Source organism: Lepidothrix coronata, unplaced genomic scaffold, assembly GCF_001604755.1.
Source record: "Lepidothrix coronata isolate B3197 unplaced genomic scaffold, Lepidothrix_coronata-1.0 Scaffold17, whole genome shotgun sequence".
Lineage (NCBI taxonomy): Eukaryota > Metazoa > Chordata > Aves > Passeriformes > Pipridae > Lepidothrix > Lepidothrix coronata.
The window spans coordinates 7,123,855-7,141,894 of record NW_016690197.1 but is presented as its reverse complement, the minus strand read 5'-3'; the positions used below and the strand labels follow the sequence as shown (position 1 = coordinate 7,141,894).

General features: G+C 36.6%; 1 protein-coding gene across 1 annotated transcript in view; it reads left to right on the top strand.

Annotated features, from left to right (window-relative positions):
* Nucleotides 1-17,543, top strand: part of KAT6B (lysine acetyltransferase 6B) — a 117,824-nt gene extending 100,281 nt beyond the window's left edge. The window contains exons 13-17 of the mRNA XM_017807186.1: nucleotides 6,959-7,190; nucleotides 9,262-9,421; nucleotides 10,039-10,305; nucleotides 11,509-11,809; nucleotides 13,668-17,543. Coding sequence (XP_017662675.1) covers nucleotides 6,959-7,190; nucleotides 9,262-9,421; nucleotides 10,039-10,305; nucleotides 11,509-11,809; nucleotides 13,668-16,153 — 3,446 coding nt within the window. The 3' untranslated portion in view covers nucleotides 16,154-17,543. The remainder of the gene's footprint in view (nucleotides 1-6,958; nucleotides 7,191-9,261; nucleotides 9,422-10,038; nucleotides 10,306-11,508; nucleotides 11,810-13,667) is intronic.
* Nucleotides 17,544-18,040: the final 497 nt, after the last annotated feature.

Here is an 18,040-nt window from a genome sequence, read left to right as displayed (position 1 = left end):
GACACGTCTCATAGGCAAAGGGAAGCTGGTGACAGTTTATTTTATTATGACTTGCTGTATATTGTAGCAGCTCAGTAGCTGTTTCATGGCTGTGAGAACTGAGAACCTGACGCTTGTTCTAAGCCACGTCATTCCTGTTTGTGACTTGAAACCTGATTTTAAAATAGCCTTTCTGTGCAGGCAAAGCTTGTGCAAGTTTGGAACCATTTAAGTTTGCTTTTGTGTTTTGCTATGAGGCAAATTAGAGTGATAAAAGAGACTTAATGTTGGAAACCAAGGTTAAAAGACTTGAATTTGCTTCATCATATGGTTTATTCCCCACCCTGATTCTCAGTCATTACCTATTACAAACATATCACCTGACTTTCTGTGTTTAAATGTGTTGGAAAATTATTCAAATGTGACAATATAGTGTTTGTTTTGTGGGTATTTTAATACATAAGCAATAAAATAATGATTTTGCAATGATACTTCTCGTAAATTTTGATCCTTTGTACTTTAGGAAATGAAGAGTCATTTTCTTCCATGTAAATGAAATAAAGATTCCCAGTACAGAAAAATAGAAATTTTTCTCTTTGAAGCAAGGTACCACGATGATGATCAAGTGATTTTACTAGGACGCATTTAAGATGATAGCAAATAGGAAATCTTTATTCTGCTCAGGAGGGTTTTATCAAGACAGCTTCTTTTTGTGCTTTTTAGACTAAGTGCTCTCTTGTTCAAAGACCAGTAGTAGGTTGCTAGCCAGTGACAGGGTTACTTCTGAAAGACTCAGGAGCTATTCTCACTTAGGGACCTCTGCTATGTTGCATTTTCTGTGTTGTTCTTGTTTCTGTAAGAGTTGCTCCTATTAAAGAGCTAGGTATGTTATGTTTATTAATAATTCTGTGAATGTGGAAGTATGAAACAGGATGTAAACATTTCTCAGGAATGAGTATTTGCAGTGAAGCAAATATCTCCTTTTCTTGCATTAAACTACCATCAATGTGATTCAGTTTTTGAAAGAAAGACTGCATTTGGTCACAGCTTTTTTTTTTAAAAGTAAAAGCTAATCTAATCTGTAGATGATTTTAAGAAAAGTGAAGATACAAGTTTGAATTAAAAAAATTGGAGTGGAAAGTTGTTCTCTAGAAAACAGGTAGGATAATCCAAAGTAAGGACTCCGGAATACTCTGGTAGGGCACATCACAGTTTACAGATATTTTTCTTTTTGTTTTTTTTTTTCTGTAAAGTAAGTTCTGTCTTGATTACTAGAATATAAAAGACTTTATTTATTAGTATTTTAACTTTCTTGTTCAGAGAGATTAATGTTATTGATTTCTGAGAAAGTGATATTGGAACATGACTTCTTACACAAGATCAGAACTGTGTTTTGTCTCCAGAGTGATTGATACATAAGATACATAAAACTGTTTCCTTGATCATAGACTCTCAGATGAATTTCTTTTCAAATTTTCTGTGTAAACTATTATTTCCAGATTTTTGTAGAAGACAGAAAAATCTGTCCTAGCTGAAAAGTAGGACTCATTAATCCCTACCCTCAGGGTCCACTTTGAAGACTGTTTGTTTTAGTTTTTAGCTTCCATAAGTGGAAAACAAATACACAGATTTGTTACTAGTAGCATAGGAGAAAGGAACTGCAATTTCTAAGTACTTGTCCAGTTACAGAGTGAGATTCAGTACTGTTTTCCCTTTAGGTACTTTTTTGCTGATTCTGTTTCTGCTGAAGACAATGCAGTTCATTGCAATGTAATGCACTGAGGTTTTAAAACAACAGTTTAACATCATACACGATGTTCTCAAAAGAGTGAAGTGCCTCTCTTTGTGGCACTGTTCTCAAAGAACCTGCCTGTCTGTAAGCAATGAAGTTCAAGGAGAGGAGGAATTGTGTTAGATCAGTGTCCATTGCCTATGGCACTATTGTTTGTGGTGAGGTTGCTATGTCAGATACTCCCTTAAGGGAGCACATGGATAATAGAACACAGGAAATTATACTGGAGTTTCAGCTGGTGGCCTCTTCTGGAGAAGATGTGTTGAAGTTGCCTCAGGATGCTCTGGATGGATTATATTCTGGCTGTAGGGAATTTTCAGTAAAATTCAGTACAATTGTATTGACCATTGAAGAAGGCAAGAAATGTTGTGATCCTTTCATAAAAGAGGAGTGATATACTTACTTATAAGCCAAATATAACCCTCCATTTCACCTTCTTAGAACATACTCAGCTACAATTATTTATTTTCCAAAGTGTGGATGCTAACTGACTGGCTATTGCTTACTCTGAAGCTAAAAGTAATCTTTGTATTTAATATAAAATACAGCATTTTTAGGACTGTTCTAGGGTATAAAGTTGTTGTAAAATAGAAATAGTAAATATAATTGCATCAAAAATACTTGTTCAAACTTTCATATTATCTAAGTTCCCTAGCTTCTCAGGTGAATAGGAAGCCACAAATGAAGTCTTCATTTAATCCTGTGCAATATGCACACCACAGTTTGGGTACTTCTGTGTATAACTGAGCCAGAGTGTGACCCTGCTGTCTTGTGTGAACACAAAAAAGTGTAATTGAAACACCTACATCCAGGTCACAAATTGGTGGGTTTTTTTGTTTTCTTTGTTTGCATCAAGGTTAATTCCTTAGCTTACTGAAAGCCTAATGCTTCACTTGGTCTTTCTCAGTATGTTATTTAATGTCTTTGTTTGCTGCTGCTTTGTATTTCACTGGCCTCTGTGTAGTCCACATTTCTATCATCTTACACCTTTGAGGGCTGTCTTTGCTACAGTGTTGAAAGCAAAGGGACAAGTCTATTTCTTCAATAGATAATAAAATTCAATTCAGCTGTCTCAAGCTAAATTTAAAACTGTGTTGTGATTTATGCTTAATATTATAAAGCTGAGGTAGTGATGTTGAGAAGAGTTTATGGTAGGGAAAGAAGGATATGTCTTGAGGATTTGGGGATATGAGACTTAATGAAATAGCTGCTCATGGCAGTTTGTAACTTGGAGTATGCATAAAACTGCTTTCATGGCACAGGAGTGAAAGGGGGCTGATATGATCCTGATTTTTAGAAGATTTTCAGGAGAGAGCTAATGAGGTACAAGTCTGTTCACCTCACATCAGCAGACATGACAATAAAGACTCCTCCAAGGGAACACATAGGGAAATGCAGTGAATGGAGGAGGAAGGTGGACTCTGCGCTGCTTGCAAAGGGAAGTGATACTTAACAAATCTTACCAAGTTCTTAGAAAATGCCAAAAAGTGTGGACGTTATCCTCACCTGGTTGTTTGCATGGAGCCAGATTAATTCTGTTTGCATGTGAGTTTCATGTGGTGGTTGCTAGTTTTAGTCTGTCCCTTCCATTTTTCTGTTGGCCACTGTCAGAACAGGGTACTGTTAAGCTGGACCTCTGATCTCATGCTGTTTAATTTCTTTGACGATACAGAACCAAACATAACAAAATCAGCAGTTAACTAAAAAAGTTTCTGGAGACTGACAAAGATGTATTAAAGTTATTGTTTTCACGTAAGTGTGTTGTGGACTCTGCTGTAGTTATTTCAGTGGAGTTACTAGGAATGCTGTAGATTGAAAGTACAAGATAATTAAAAGTCAGTTTCTTTAAATGTATGTTTTAATGCCTAATTATCTTCTGAATTTGTGCTGAAGGCATAAAATTTACGTATATTATAATAACTTTCCCTTTTTCAGGTTGCATTTCTTCTAATTGTTTTAAATCTTGAATAAAATAAAACCTTAGTGTTTCTGGAGAGGTTTGCATGACAAAAATGGAAGGCTGTAAATTGCATGTGCTGTGTTGCTTCATTATGAAGGATGGAGATAAAGCAAGAAATAAAAATCATTATTGGTATTTCGGCTGTTGGATTTTGTGATACTATCATTCATATGCCCAGAAGCTGAGATAGACAACTATTGGTTCTAGATTAGGTCCTATATTTTGTTGTGGGTTTCTTTTTTGTGTAGCATACAGTCTGACTTGTTTACACTTCGGGGTGAATGGAGAGCTCTTTTTTTTCCTGTTGAGCGTTGCTGTTGCTCATAGTCTGATATCAGGGATTATAGTTTAAAAAAGTTCTTTCAGGTTACCACTTTGAGGCTATCCATTATTAAGATTAGGTAGACACAGTGAGACTGGGGGTATCTGTTTAACAGGGGCATATTGTGCTTATTTCAGATGCTTCAGGATATTTACATGAGCTACCAAGATCAGTGGTTTTTGTTTACCTGCAACTTAGATCAATTACTTGGTGTCTCTTGGTAAGTTTAATTTAATAGGTGTCATTCAAATTGCAGAATCTGTTAAGAGAGTTTCCATTCAGTGTTTGCTACATGTAATCGACACTGTTACCTCTGATTTGTATTATTGTAGAATGTGAGTATCTTGAAAAAGCATAGGTTATATTTTATAATGGTAGGAGAAGAATACTGACAGATGTTACTGCCATGAATGTGAAGTTTCACTGCCTTAATGTAGAGTGAAAACGACCACTAAGAACTAGTTTGTAAATCCCCAGACACAGGAAAGATACAATGAGCCAGGATATACTATTAAAACTCTAAAGCTACTTGTGGTTGCCTAACTAATGATTCCAAACTCTTGATAGTGGTTTCTTATTAAGCTTCATATGATTGCCAAGAAAATATAGGCACAGCCCTGTTATCTATGAGGAAAATGACAGTGGAGGAAGAGGGAAGAGTTTTTGTCAAAGTAACATTAAAGTATAGTGAAACACAAAAATGAGGTCGAGGTCTTGCAAACACTGCACAAACACTTTCTGTTAGTGCCCAAGATTTCTTGAATGTGAAGTTGGTAGGGTAAACTGTAAAGTCACTTGAAGCAACTAAGTTCTCATGGATTTATTTTAAAAAAATCTATGTTATTCTCCCTCTCTGTTCCTGTGTTGAGACTTCTATCACTTCTTCTACTGCCTCAGTTTTGCATGTATTTCTATAGGCGGTGAGGTCTCAGTATAAAACTTGTCTTTGTATGTTACAAACAAGCTGATCCAGAATTCTTTCTTGATACAAGTGAAGCTTTGTCAAAAATTATGCAAATTATGCTATAGGTCTGCTTTTGTGCAGTTGAAACTAAAGCAACAATTCTTTACCTTCAAACTATTCAGGATGCATTGTGGTTTTGAATGTGAAGTTTGGTGTTTCCCGTCAACAATAGTTGCATGTAGTACCAGGATGTACGAAGATGTATCATCTACTTATAAAATAGTTTAATATGCTGCAACTTCAAATGTTAAACCACTTTAATTTTCTTAGGTTTTATGATATTGTTTCTTCTGTAGAACAGAATATTTTACTTGTTGAGTTTCTAGTGGTACTATGCAGATGTAGGCAGGCTTTATGTGGCTGTGTAGAAGTAGGCAGATGTGGGATGGTATTCCTGCTGAAGCTCTAGCATTTTATCATCAATCATGCTAATACATATGAAAAGTGCACTACTTACTTCAGTATCTCTGTTGTTAGCGATCACTTGAAAAGTAGTCGGATGTCTGCTTTTCTGTATATATTTTTTTATGCAAACTGGAGGTTAGACTATGATTACCTGTGCATATGTGTCTTCTGAATTCTGTTGTGGACCTTTTGTATTGCATCTGAGAAAGGGAAGACCAGTGTTTCAAGCTGAATAAATTTAGAGATATATTTGTGTGTTTTTCATGTTTTGATCTAAGAAAAAAAGCTCTGTGTGTATACAGTTTGCATATGGTAGACCATACAGCAAAATAAGGAAACAGTCACTGCTTCCCTTAAACCTGGATGTTAATCACATACCTTTAATTTATGGCTAACTTGATTAGGTGAAACTCTGTGAAGAGGTTATGAGGATTTGTTTAGCAAATATGACATCACTGTACTAGATTTGTTTTAAAGCAAGCTTTGAAAAATAAAAGGAGTGAAAAACTTGAGGGGAAAAGAAGTATTAATTGGAAGGCACAAGAACTGTATATGTTGGTGGATTCCAAATGATGCTGAGTAACATAATTCCATAAATATAATGCCTGTGCTTACGGTGGGGTAAGCATTTTGTAAGCCTGGTGTATAAGGCCCATGTTTTGGTAGTGTTTATAAAGGCATGGTGTAGAATATGTATCATGGAGGGATGAATTACTATGTAAGGATACATTTTATTAGTTTTTTTTTTTTCTCTATCATGAATTAGTTTTGCTGATGGCATCTTCTGTTATCTCCAAGAAGGTGTGTACTACTTCAAATTGTAAAATCTTCTTGAAGCTGAAGAGTTAAAAATTACTTACAACATATATAGAATATAAACTGAAGGGGGTATATTGTATAATAGTGGATTGGTTAATGTCTTGAAGACTGCAACCAGGAATTATGTGAATGTTCTTAAAAGTGAATTAAGGGAGATTATTTTTTAATTATTTCTCCTAACTAATTCTCCAAGTAATTCATCTTGTGAATTATACGTTACCTCTGAAATACAACTACTAACTGTTTAATCAAAAACTTATGTCACTTGGGGCTTCTTGAAGAAAAATGACTTAACTGATATTACCCATGATACTTCCTCTTGAGATTCTTCTGAAAATTCTTGGCTTCAATGAGGTAACTCACATTCTAAAAAGGCCAGACAGTTGTAGCTCTAAATGAGAACACGTATGATGGGACCTGTTCTGGAACGTGTTGGCTTTTTCTCTCCTCCTTGCCTTGTGATTAGAAGAGGGGTTTTGGTTTGTGTTTGATTCTCATAAGAGCTGAGTCTCTCACAAGGATATGATCTTTTCCTATGTCACTGTAATGATGAAAAGTCATCTCTTTTACAGATAGGATTTCCTTAATTGCAAGAGTTTCCAGTAGTTCAGTCAATCATGCTGATGATCCTTATATTAATTCCAACTTTCTTAAGGGCTAGTTAAAATTCCTCACTTTTGTTATCTCCATAAAGTGTCCTGTTGATTTTTCTTCTAGGCTATTTACTTTCTAGAAGAGAGGGTCAAGCAGGATCCCCTGAAAAGCCATTGTCTGATCTGGGTCGTCTCTCATACTTGGCTTATTGGAAAAGTGTCATATTGGAATACCTGAACTGCCACCATGAAAAACAAATCAGCATCAAAGGAATGAGCCGAGCTACTGGAATGTGTCCACATGATATTGCCACAACCCTGCAGCAACATAGCATGATAGATAAAAGAGAAGATAGGTCAGTGAATCTTGAAAAAAAAAATTTAAAATACTGAGACAAAACATTCTCTACTTACAAAACCGTTGATGTGAAAAATGTCTGTGTAAAAGTCTGACTTTAAAATGAGTGATAACCATCTTACTGAAGAAGTCAGTACAGATGGGTCTTGTTAAATAGGGTCTTATACAAGGAGTTTTTCTTCCTGGTGATTTTTCGGATCTTCTTTCATGTTAATGGTTGTTAGAAGTGTGCAGCCAGCTCAAAACATTTTCACTTAAGAAGTTAGTTTCATTCAGTATAATCTTCCCTAAGTACAGTTCCTGACTCTTGCTGTGCAAATATTTTGCTTTGAATACCAGTGAGGGATAAATTTGGGTTTGTGTGTGGCAGTCTTTCCACACCCCTGTTTTCAGTCATTACTGAATCATGTAAACCGTGGGATCAGATCAGCTCTACGTGAAGTCCTCCTGCTCAAGGTACTGGTAATGCAAGTTTCTATTTAATGTTACAATCAGTATCGAAAGTCAGTGCACTGAGAAGGTGAGTTTCTGAGTTCCTGTTTTGTGAATATCTTAATGATCTTGATGGATATTTCAGAATTTAAGTGGGTTGTTGTTCCTGTTTGGGCTGGTTTTTTTCCATAAAATGTCTTAAATGACTTTCATTAGTATTTGTGTTTCTGAAGAGCTTCTTAATTCTTTCTGGATATTCTCATCATAGAAACTTTATAATTAAACAAAGCTGCCTTATGAACACTGGGTTGCCAAAAAATAAAATTAAAATCAGGAAAAGGCTGACCTTGTTAGTTTTTATGTGTACCAGTGCTAGTATTCAAAACTAGTAAATTTTGAACTAGTAAGAATGTAAGCCTTCGAAAAGGAAGTTGGCTTTCAGGATGTTGTGATGAGAGTAGTAAGAGGAGTACTGTCATTGTATTAAAACCTTAGCTTTCTGAGGTACTTAGTTATGGACAACCTGAGGACAAATGTGTTTTAAGGGAGAATAAAATACGTATTCATCACTTTTATGCTGCTTCTGCCCTGTCACAAATTATTATAGGCTCTGAATACTGACACCCAATTAGAAAATAACTCTTTTTTCACCTACAGAATTTAAAATACTTTATGAACAAGGTCAGTTAGTCTCTTTTCATAGATACTAAAGCTTAGACAGGGACATCAACTAACCTGGCTAAAGGTATCCAGAAGGTCACTGACTGAGACAGGAAAAAAAACTACATCTTTGAAATTTCTGTCAGGCACTTACCTTGGGAATTGGGTATGGCTTCTTGTTTTCTACATGTTGTTAATTTTTCTTACATGTAGTGAAATAGATATTTGTCACAATTCCGTGAAAAGGGTTCACCTGAATCTGATTTTGTTTTTAAACTTTATCTCAGTGAAAAATAATGTTCCTTAACCAGCCTGGTTTTTACAGCATTTGAATTTCTTGCTAATTGTTGTTTGGAATTGTATAGTTCTTTGTAACAGAGGAGTTTGGTGGGATATATGCTAGTGTATTAGTATAGTGTCCTATCTTATTAGGCTTTACCTAGTTTTGATTGTAGTTAATTGGAAGTTGTTTTGTACTGCATTAGCACAGGACTACAGTACATTTTTATGCTTTGTTAGAAAACTTAAGTTTCTAGCTTACTTTTTTGTCCCATTCACAGACATCTTCAGTTGTAATATTACAACTTTCTCACTCTTGACATGATGATCACAGTGTTTTATGTCTGTGCTTGTATGTAATATTAAAATCGGAGATCATTCTGGCAGTGACACAAATGCCAACACTAAATCTCTTGAATAGAGTAGTCAACTATAAAACCTTTACTTTCCTCTGTGTTGCCCTAGTGATGTTTAATATAGAACTTTCACTTCATAAACTCTTGTTTCCTCACTTCCTCTAGTAAACAGTCTCTAGTTTAAGCATGTTATTGCTGTGTGTCAGCTCATATTTTTAGTTTGATGTATCCATTTATTCACCCATCTATTTTCACAGGTTGTTGTGCAAAAGGATTTAAACTACAGAAAGGCTGTTTTAGGTGATCACTTTCTAAATTAAATTACTGTTTATTTGATTGTAGATTTGTAATTATTAGAAGGGAAAAGCTGATTTCAAGTCATATGGAGAAACTGAAAGCAAATCCACGCATCAATGAAGTAGATCCTGAAAGCTTGAGATGGACTCCTTTGTTAGTTTCTAATGCTGCAGTTTCTGAAGAAGAGAGAGAAGCAGAAAAGGAGGTAATATCAGAGACTTCTGAATTTCTTTTCCTTTGGATTTCATAACTCCGAATATTCAACTTCAGGCTGCCTTAAATAGAGCAGTTTTTGCTTTGACCACTGTGCTTAGTGGTAAAAGGTACTGATACTGTAATGCAGAATTTCTGGAAGCTGTGCAGCAAGATCTTTGAGGTAACTTTGAGGGGATGAATATGAAAACTTGAAATGTGAATCACTTGTCGTGGAGCTGTATTTATCACTCTTGAGGTAGTCAAAGAGCATGTAATCAGATCAAATTTGGTGCAGAGCTCAGGGGCTGCACTGTCAATCGATTCTTTGTGTTCTGAACTTGCTCAAAGTGATCCAGTCAGTGGGCATGTAATGTAGTGCTGAAGGACTTAAATCAATTCGCTGCATCATTAATAGTGCTAAATATCCCATGAAATGCAATCTTCTTTGGTTTGTTATCTGTTAACTGTTGTACAGGAGCTACTAGATGATTCAGCTGAAATGTCGTTGCTAGGTTAACCAGGAGTGCTAATCAGAGTTGACTTACTTTAACTATTTAGCTGAACGCAAAGGATATGGCTCAGTAAATGCTGTTTCAGTGACCTGCTATTTTAACCTCGACCCTTCAGGCTGAGCGTCTTATGGAACAAGCTAGCTGCTGGGAAAAGGAAGAGCAAGAAATATTCTCCACAAGAACTAATAGTAGGCAATCACCTGCAAAAGTACAATCTAAAAATAAATATTTGCGATCTCCAGAAAGTTTGGCAGTGGTGGGGGAGCGAGGGCAATCCACAGAACAATCTAAAGAAAGCAGTGAGGAGGATGGCGGGGATGAGAATCAACAGAGTTCGCCTCCCCGGCTGACAAAGCCACAGTCACTGGCCATAAAAAGAAAGGTGTGTTGCTTCAATGGTTTGGTATAAAGTCATTTGTCTCTGATTTCAATCAAATGATTATCATCAAACTAACAATCTGTTTTCTTACAAACGTTAATTAGACTGTATTAATCCTTTCTGTGTTATTTGGACACTTATCAACTCCTCTCTTCTCTTTTTTTTTTTTCCCCCCCTCCGTTCAATTTTTTATCTTTTGGATGTTTCATGGAACTATAAAATATTAGTGACACAAAAAAATCAGAATTTCATGTTAATTTTTAAACTAGTGATTGCCCTCTGCTGTTTGGCATTGGTATTGGTTCAGTATATGAATGGTTCTTCTTTTCGTACTAGGATGGAGTCCAGCTTGTGGGGTTTGTCTTTTTATTGTTTTTTTAATATAGGAACTCCTTAAAGTGGAGTACTGTTTCTCAAAAGAAATCCTTTTAAAAGGGTTTTTTTAGCCATATTCTAATTTACAGGAGATCTAAATGTTAAATTCTGCTTACTGCTGTATTTGCATAGTTCTTAATTTCTTTGAAAAGTCAGCTCTTTGAGTGGCCTAAATTAGTAAATGTAAGAATCCCAAAATTTTAAAACACTCACCTTAGCCTGTGTATTTAGGTGTCTCAGGTGAGAACTGGGAAATTGGAGTGTCCTTTTAGTTATACTTTAAAAGAGCAAACTTTAAAGTAACTGTAAATGTCTGAGAATGCATAATAGAAAAAAAACCTTGAACAGTTTTTTCTTTAAAGCAGCCAACTGTAGGATTCTTGACATGCACTTCTTTGCTGTTATCTATTTTTCTGTATACATACTTATTTCTAAAAATAGCAGAAACCTGAAATGTAGAAGTATAAGCTTTGATACTTGTGAAGGTTGTTCGGGAATTGTAAATCTACAGAGGAAAAATGTGTAAGTACAATTTAAGTAATAGTGCTGTGAATATTATTTGACAGAAGAAGGCAAAAGGCACTTCAATATGAAGGAAATTCTAGTCTTAATTTTCACCTAGAGAAAGCTTTGGGTACATGTATACATACCTGTTTTAAGTGTTTAGACATTTTGCTTTTAGATTCTGTCTACATTTGAATTTGATGCAACGTAAGGTGTTTTTTGAATGAGTAAATAGATTTTGTAAACTCACTTTACAAAAATTTATGTCCAGAATCAGCTAACAAATGGGAATGTAAGAAGAGTTACATTTGTGGAATTATTTTTCAGAGGCCTTTCATACTGAAAAAGAAAAGGGGCCGTAAACGCAGAAGAATAAATAGCAGTGTTACAACAGAGACAATTTCTGAAACAACAGAGGTGTTGAACGAGCCATTTGATAACTCAGACGAAGAGCGTCCCATGCCACAGCTGGAACCCACCTGTGAGATGGATGGAGAAGATGATGACTTGAAGCCTGTGATTAGAAAAGCTTTTGAGTATCAACCTGGGCAGCAGAAACAGGAGGAGGAAGAGGAACAGAACAAGGAGAAAGATACTCATTGCTACAGGAGTGATGAAAATTGCACAGGTAGACTTAAAATGTTCTTATCTTTGCAAAATTAATTTGGTTGGGTGGCCTTCAAAGCAAGTGTTTATTTTTGTCATAAATCTGGAAATTTTTATTGTATTTAGCCATTTTGGTCTTAAAATCTTACATTGTTAAAAATGCTCTCTTCATTAATCTCACGTCATTTATTAGAATTCAGAAGTCAGTGGTGGCTTCAGATTTTTTGTTTTGTTTTTTATTTTGTTTAGTTCTACTATTCCTGACCCATTAATATTATAATTTGCTTTTTGTGTTCATGAAACAAGTGTTTTCCAGTCTGAGCCATTGCAGTCCTTGTCATATTGTCAAAACCAACTGTTATGTCCCTACAACAGGGCCTTTCATACTCAACAGAGCAAAGAGAATCACTGGAATATTGTCTAATATAGTTTTTGTATCCTTGATAAAGGGTACAAGCAAAAGTAAGATTTGATTTACACAAATATCTTTCTATTCAGCATTGCTGGTAATTCAGTGAAATCTTTGTTGCTTATGTGGCACAATAGATCCTCAGCACCAGAGTCCCTATTTTTTTCCCCACAAAAGAGACGGGCAATTTTAACCGTGTTCTTTCAAAGCTGCTTATCTAGTTTGATTTCAAGGATATTTCTTGTCAGAAAAGCTAATGGATGAATAGTGAAACTACTAATGAGCTATTCTGAATGTACACTCATCCCTTGACCTCCTGGCTCTCAAATTATGCTTATAAATTTCAATTCCAGAATGAATGACTAGATTCTCAGGTCTGTGTATTTTCTCTAAGAAGCAAGTAGGTATTACTTCAGTATTTTTCTAATTGCATGGGAAGTTTCATCTTTGTGGTCCTCAGTTGAGGGATCATGCACTGATTTCTATTTTAAACAGCTTTTATGTGACCAGAGTAACTGTGTTGGTTCTGTTACAAACCTGTGCACAGGTGCATTAGAATATTACCACTTTTTCCTGCTTCTCAACAGAAATTAATTAGACTAGAAGTAGCAGGTTCTGAGTGTTCCAGCTATGTCCCAGCGGTCAGGTTTGCACTGTTTTAACTAGACTGATGTTGTGTACTTGTCCGTGGACCAGTTCATCACATTAACTGACTGTGGGAGTGCTATAACAATAAAGGAGTGTCACTAAGGCCATTACACTCCCAAGTGCAGCATGTTGTATATTGATACTTCTCCCTTTTTTTGGTGTACATGTAAGTGTTATCTGGGGAGAAAGGAAAGAGGTGAATGTGTTTGGGTACCTTTTTTATAGTCAGTGGATTAATTTAGTATTCTGATGCGCTCTGTTTAATTTCAATTATCTTTTGCCTTCTATCATCTATTGCAAACTGTGTCATGATATATTGCCCATGAGAAGATACTATAATGAACCACTTTTTTTCAGTGTTGGTACTAAAAGATGATTGTATGTTTATTATGGCTTGTCCTCCAGAATGGTCAAACAGGAAACTCTAGACTCTCACTGTCAAAAAAGATGAATATGCATTAAATCAATGTCTGTATAACGTGATGGCATACTTATATTCTAAAATCAAATGTTGAAAATCAAATATTTGGACAATATTGGCTTTAGTTTACATGTCATTTAAATCTCTGGGGTTCTCCTAGTGTATAAATGGTGGTTTTGATAGCCACTGTTAAAAGGCCACCAAACAATAGCATGTCTGAGTAGGCTGTGTTTGAGCTGTAGATACTATATCCTTTCATTGTGGTTTGAGATCTGTTTATAGCTCATTTCTTGGTTTCTTAATACATTTTGATTTTATAAATTACTTTTGGGTTTATATTTGAAAATATTGATTAGTTTGTGCAAGCTAAGACTTTTTTTTTTTCTCTATTGCCTCCCAAAGATAATACAGAGGACGTAGCTGTGTTGGAAGAAAGCACTAAAGACAATCTTGAACCTTTAAAGAGTAAGCAGGGTTGGCCCAAAGGAGTTAAGCGTGGTCCATCTAAATGGAGGCAAAGCAAAGAAAGAAAACCTGGCTTTAAGCTTAATTTATACACTCCACCTGAGACTCCTCTGGAGCCTGACTATCAGGTGCTGGTGGAAGAACAAAAGGAAGTGGCTGAAGACAAGCCCTGCTCAGTTTCTGCTGTTACAGAGGAAGCTGTTAAAGAACCCCTTGAAGTATTGCCACCACCAGAGGATGAGGTGAAAGACGTAGAACCTGAACCTCTGCATCCACCCAGTGAACCCTTCGAAAAACAAGAAAATGATACCATGAAAGCTGGGGAAGAAGAAAGGAGTATAGAAGAAGGTGGAATCAATTCAAAAGATCAAGAAAAAGACAAAGCAGAAGAAGTGTTTGTGCAAAAAGAGGAGTCCGTGCATTTGGATGATCAGGAGGAAGAGGAGGAGGAGGATGAAGAACCTTCTCACAATGAGGATCATGATGCAGATGATGAAGATGATAGCCACATGGGTTCAACAGAAGCAGAGAAAGAGGAATTGCCTGGTGAAGCTTTCAAGGAAATGCTGGAAACACAACAATCTTTTTTAGACGTAAATGTTCAAACTGGTAACTCGAATCAGGAGGAGTTAATGGATTGTGGTGTTGACCTTGCAGCTGATGAGTGTGAAAGTGACCAGAAAGAACTTGCTACAGATTCAGACCCAGTGCCTGAATCCGATGATGATCATACAGGTAACAACCAGGACCAAAAAGCTGGTGAAGAATTACATTCCGATTTCAAGGGAGAGAGTACTGAGACCATGGAGATAGACTCAGAGACAGTTCAAGCAGTACAGTCTCTAACCCAAGAAGCGAGTGAACACGAAGATACATTTCAGGACTGTGCAGAGACTCAAGAGGCCTGTAGAAGTTTGCAGAACTATGCCCATAATGACCAAAGTCCCCAAATGACCACACTGGATGACTGTCAGCAGTCTGACCACAGTAGCCCAGTTTCATCTGTGCACTCTCATCCCAGCCAGTCAGTTCGTTCTGTTAATAGTCCAAATGTTGCTCCTTTAGAGAACAGCTATGCTCAGATCAGCCCAGATCAAAGTGCCATTTCTGTGCCGTCTCTACAGAACATGGAGACCAGCCCAATGATGGATGTTCCCTCAGTTTCTGATCATTCGCAACAAGTTGTGGATAGTGGGTTTAGTGATTTAGGAAGTATTGAGAGCACAACAGAAAACTATGAAAACCCAAGCAGTTACGATTCTACAATGGGTAATAGTATCTGTGGAAACAACTCGTCTCAAAACAGTTGCTCGTACAGTAGCCTTACATCTAGTAACCTAACACAGAGTAGCTGTGCAGTGACCCAGCAGATGTCTAGCATTAATGGAAGCTGCAGTATGATGCAACAAGCAAACATCAATTCTCCTCCCACTTGTAATGTAAAATCTCCCCAAGGTTGTGTTGTTGAAAGGCCTCCCAGCAGCAACCAACAGTTATCCCAGTGCAGCATGGCTGCTAATTTTACACCACCTATGCAGTTAACCGAAATCCCTGAGACTAGCAATGCCAACATTGGATTATATGAAAGAATGGGGCAGAGTGAATTTGGAGCAGGGCATTACTCACAGCCATCTGCCACCTTCAGCCTTGCCAAACTGCAACAGTTAACTAATACGCTTATGGATCATTCTTTGCCTTACAGCCATTCAGCTGCTGTAACTTCCTATGCAAACAGTGCCTCTTTGTCTGCCCCCCTAAGTAACACAGGGCTTGTTCAGCTTTCTCAGTCTCCACATGCTGTTCCTGGAGGACCCCAAGCACAGGCTACCATGACTCCTCCCCCCAACCTTACTCCTCCTCCCATGAATTTGCCACCTCCCCTTTTGCAGCGTAATATGACTTCATCGAATATTGGAATATCCCACACCCAAAGACTGCAGACTCAGATGACTGGCAAAGGTCATGTTTCTGTAAGAACCAAATCCACGCCTCTGCCACCGGCTGCTGCAGCCCATCAGCCACAAATTTATGGGCGTGCTTCACAGACTGTGGCCATGCAAGGGCCTGCACGGACCTTAACAATGCAGCGTGGTATGAACATGAGTGTAAATTTGATGCCAGCCCCAGCTTATAATGTCAATTCAGTGAACATGAATATGAATACCCTTAATGCTATGAATGGTTATAGCATGTCCCAGCCAATGATGAATAGTGGCTATCACAGTAATCATGGGTATATGAATCAAACCCCCCAGTACCCTATGCAGATGCAGATGGGAATGATGGGAACTCAGCCATATGCACAGCAGCCAATGCAGACAGCACCCCACAGTAACATGATGTACACTCCTCCAGGCCATCATGGCTACATGAATACAGGCATGTCTAAACAGTCTCTCAATGGATCCTACATGAGAAGGTAGGCCCTTGGGAGAGACACACTACCAAACTGGCATATCGGATTGATCTGCACAAATACCTTTTTGGAGAATACGATTTCAAAACCAGCAATTGGTGTGAATGCAAAAACATTTGTTGGCACCATTTAAAAGCTGTATGCAGCAGAAAGCCTTATACAAGTTTTTCTTTATTTCTTGTTCTGTTTTTTTGGTTGTTTGTTTGGGTTTTTTGTTTTGGTTTTTTTTTTTTAACTTTGTGAGATTTAACTTCTCTTTGGGGGGAATTAGATGTTTTTCCATTTTCTGTTTATTTCATCGAACTTGAAGTTCTCTGGAAAGGAAGAACTCTTTCTTTGAACTGCAATTACACAGCAGCTGATGGTTCAGAGCCATTTTATGTGCCTGCTCCCATTAAAAATGTGGATAAATAGACTCCAAAACTATCAGACAGTACTGGATCATGAGCTTTTTCTCTCTCCTTTCCCCACATGTAAATGCCTTTTAGCAGTTCTTTTATTGTATTATTTTGTTTCTGAAGGTGACACTTCTGCATGCCGCTAATGTCTTTGTTAGTGACAGTGCATTTTGTAGTACTGTACAAGTGTTGTGCTTAACAGTAAGCCATTTCTTAATTTTTTTGCCTTGATTAGGTTACCCTAGTTTGAAGGGTTAAAAACTCAGAACTATATTTTTGTTAATTATAAAACTTGTAAAAATAATAAAAAAAGCTGCAAAAGCTATTCACATTTTGGTTAGTTCAAAGGGTTTTATTGCTGTATGTTTAGTGTAAAGTTGAGACTCTTTTCCATTTTTGTGACCAGTTTCTTTGGGGCTGGGGTAGGAAAAAAGGCAGCTTTCTGTTTTATAAATACTGTTATGTTTTTTTGTTGATTGAAACATCTCAGTGTTTATTTGTCAAGTTTTGAAACATTTTCGTATATGTCCAAATACTTGGCAGGATTTAAAAAAAAAAAAGTAGTGAATTTGGTGTAAAGTTGCTATTTTATGGAAATGCCTCTAACTTTACATTTTCATTCCATCTGTAGATTTTTCTATCTTTATAAAATATTGGAGTTATTTTTTAAGGGAAAAAATAGAGCAGTAGCGTGTGAATAGCTCAAACTAAGCTTACAGATCGCATGTAAAAAGGCAAGAGTTATTTGTGTCTGTTTATATTGCTTCCTTTTTTGTAGCCTTTGTACCTGTACAGAGTGACTGTAAGGGCCGAACAGAAGAGGCTTGATACATGTAAAAATAGGACCCAGTGACACTCTTGTATTTATCTGTTATCTTTTTAGTCAGTCACTTAAAAAAAATATCCACAAAAAACCCACCCAAGCAACAAAAATAAAAACTGCAAAAAACAACCCCCCCAAGCTGTACATTTTAACATAAAATAAATTATGATGAGCCATTTTTAGCCTCTTGTGTCTTGTCATAGTTTGATGTTGCATGGGAATTACCTCTGAAACAGTGTTTGTTACGGTGCTCTCACATGCTTGATCTAAAGCCCATTAAAGTTGGTGGGGTTTGGATTAGGCTGTTAGAGCCTAAGTGTAGGTTACTCATCATAACTGCATACATCTTGTGAAAATAAAGAGTATCTAAGATTATTTTTTTAAATAATCTTAATAAAATATTGAATAAATATGTATTTAATACGCTAAAAGGTTGTCAATATTTAATGTATGAAACTTCTTTCCTATAGAAAGTGTTAATATATATATATATATATAAAAGGATATATGATAGTAACTGACATGGTGTTTGAACTGTATTTTAATGATAGAATTGTAATCTCTTTCTTTGTCACTGTTGCTGGGCGACAAGATGATGCAAATTCTGTGTATATATGGATATGGGTGCACACAAACATACACATATAGATGAACACTTCTAATCTAGCAGTAG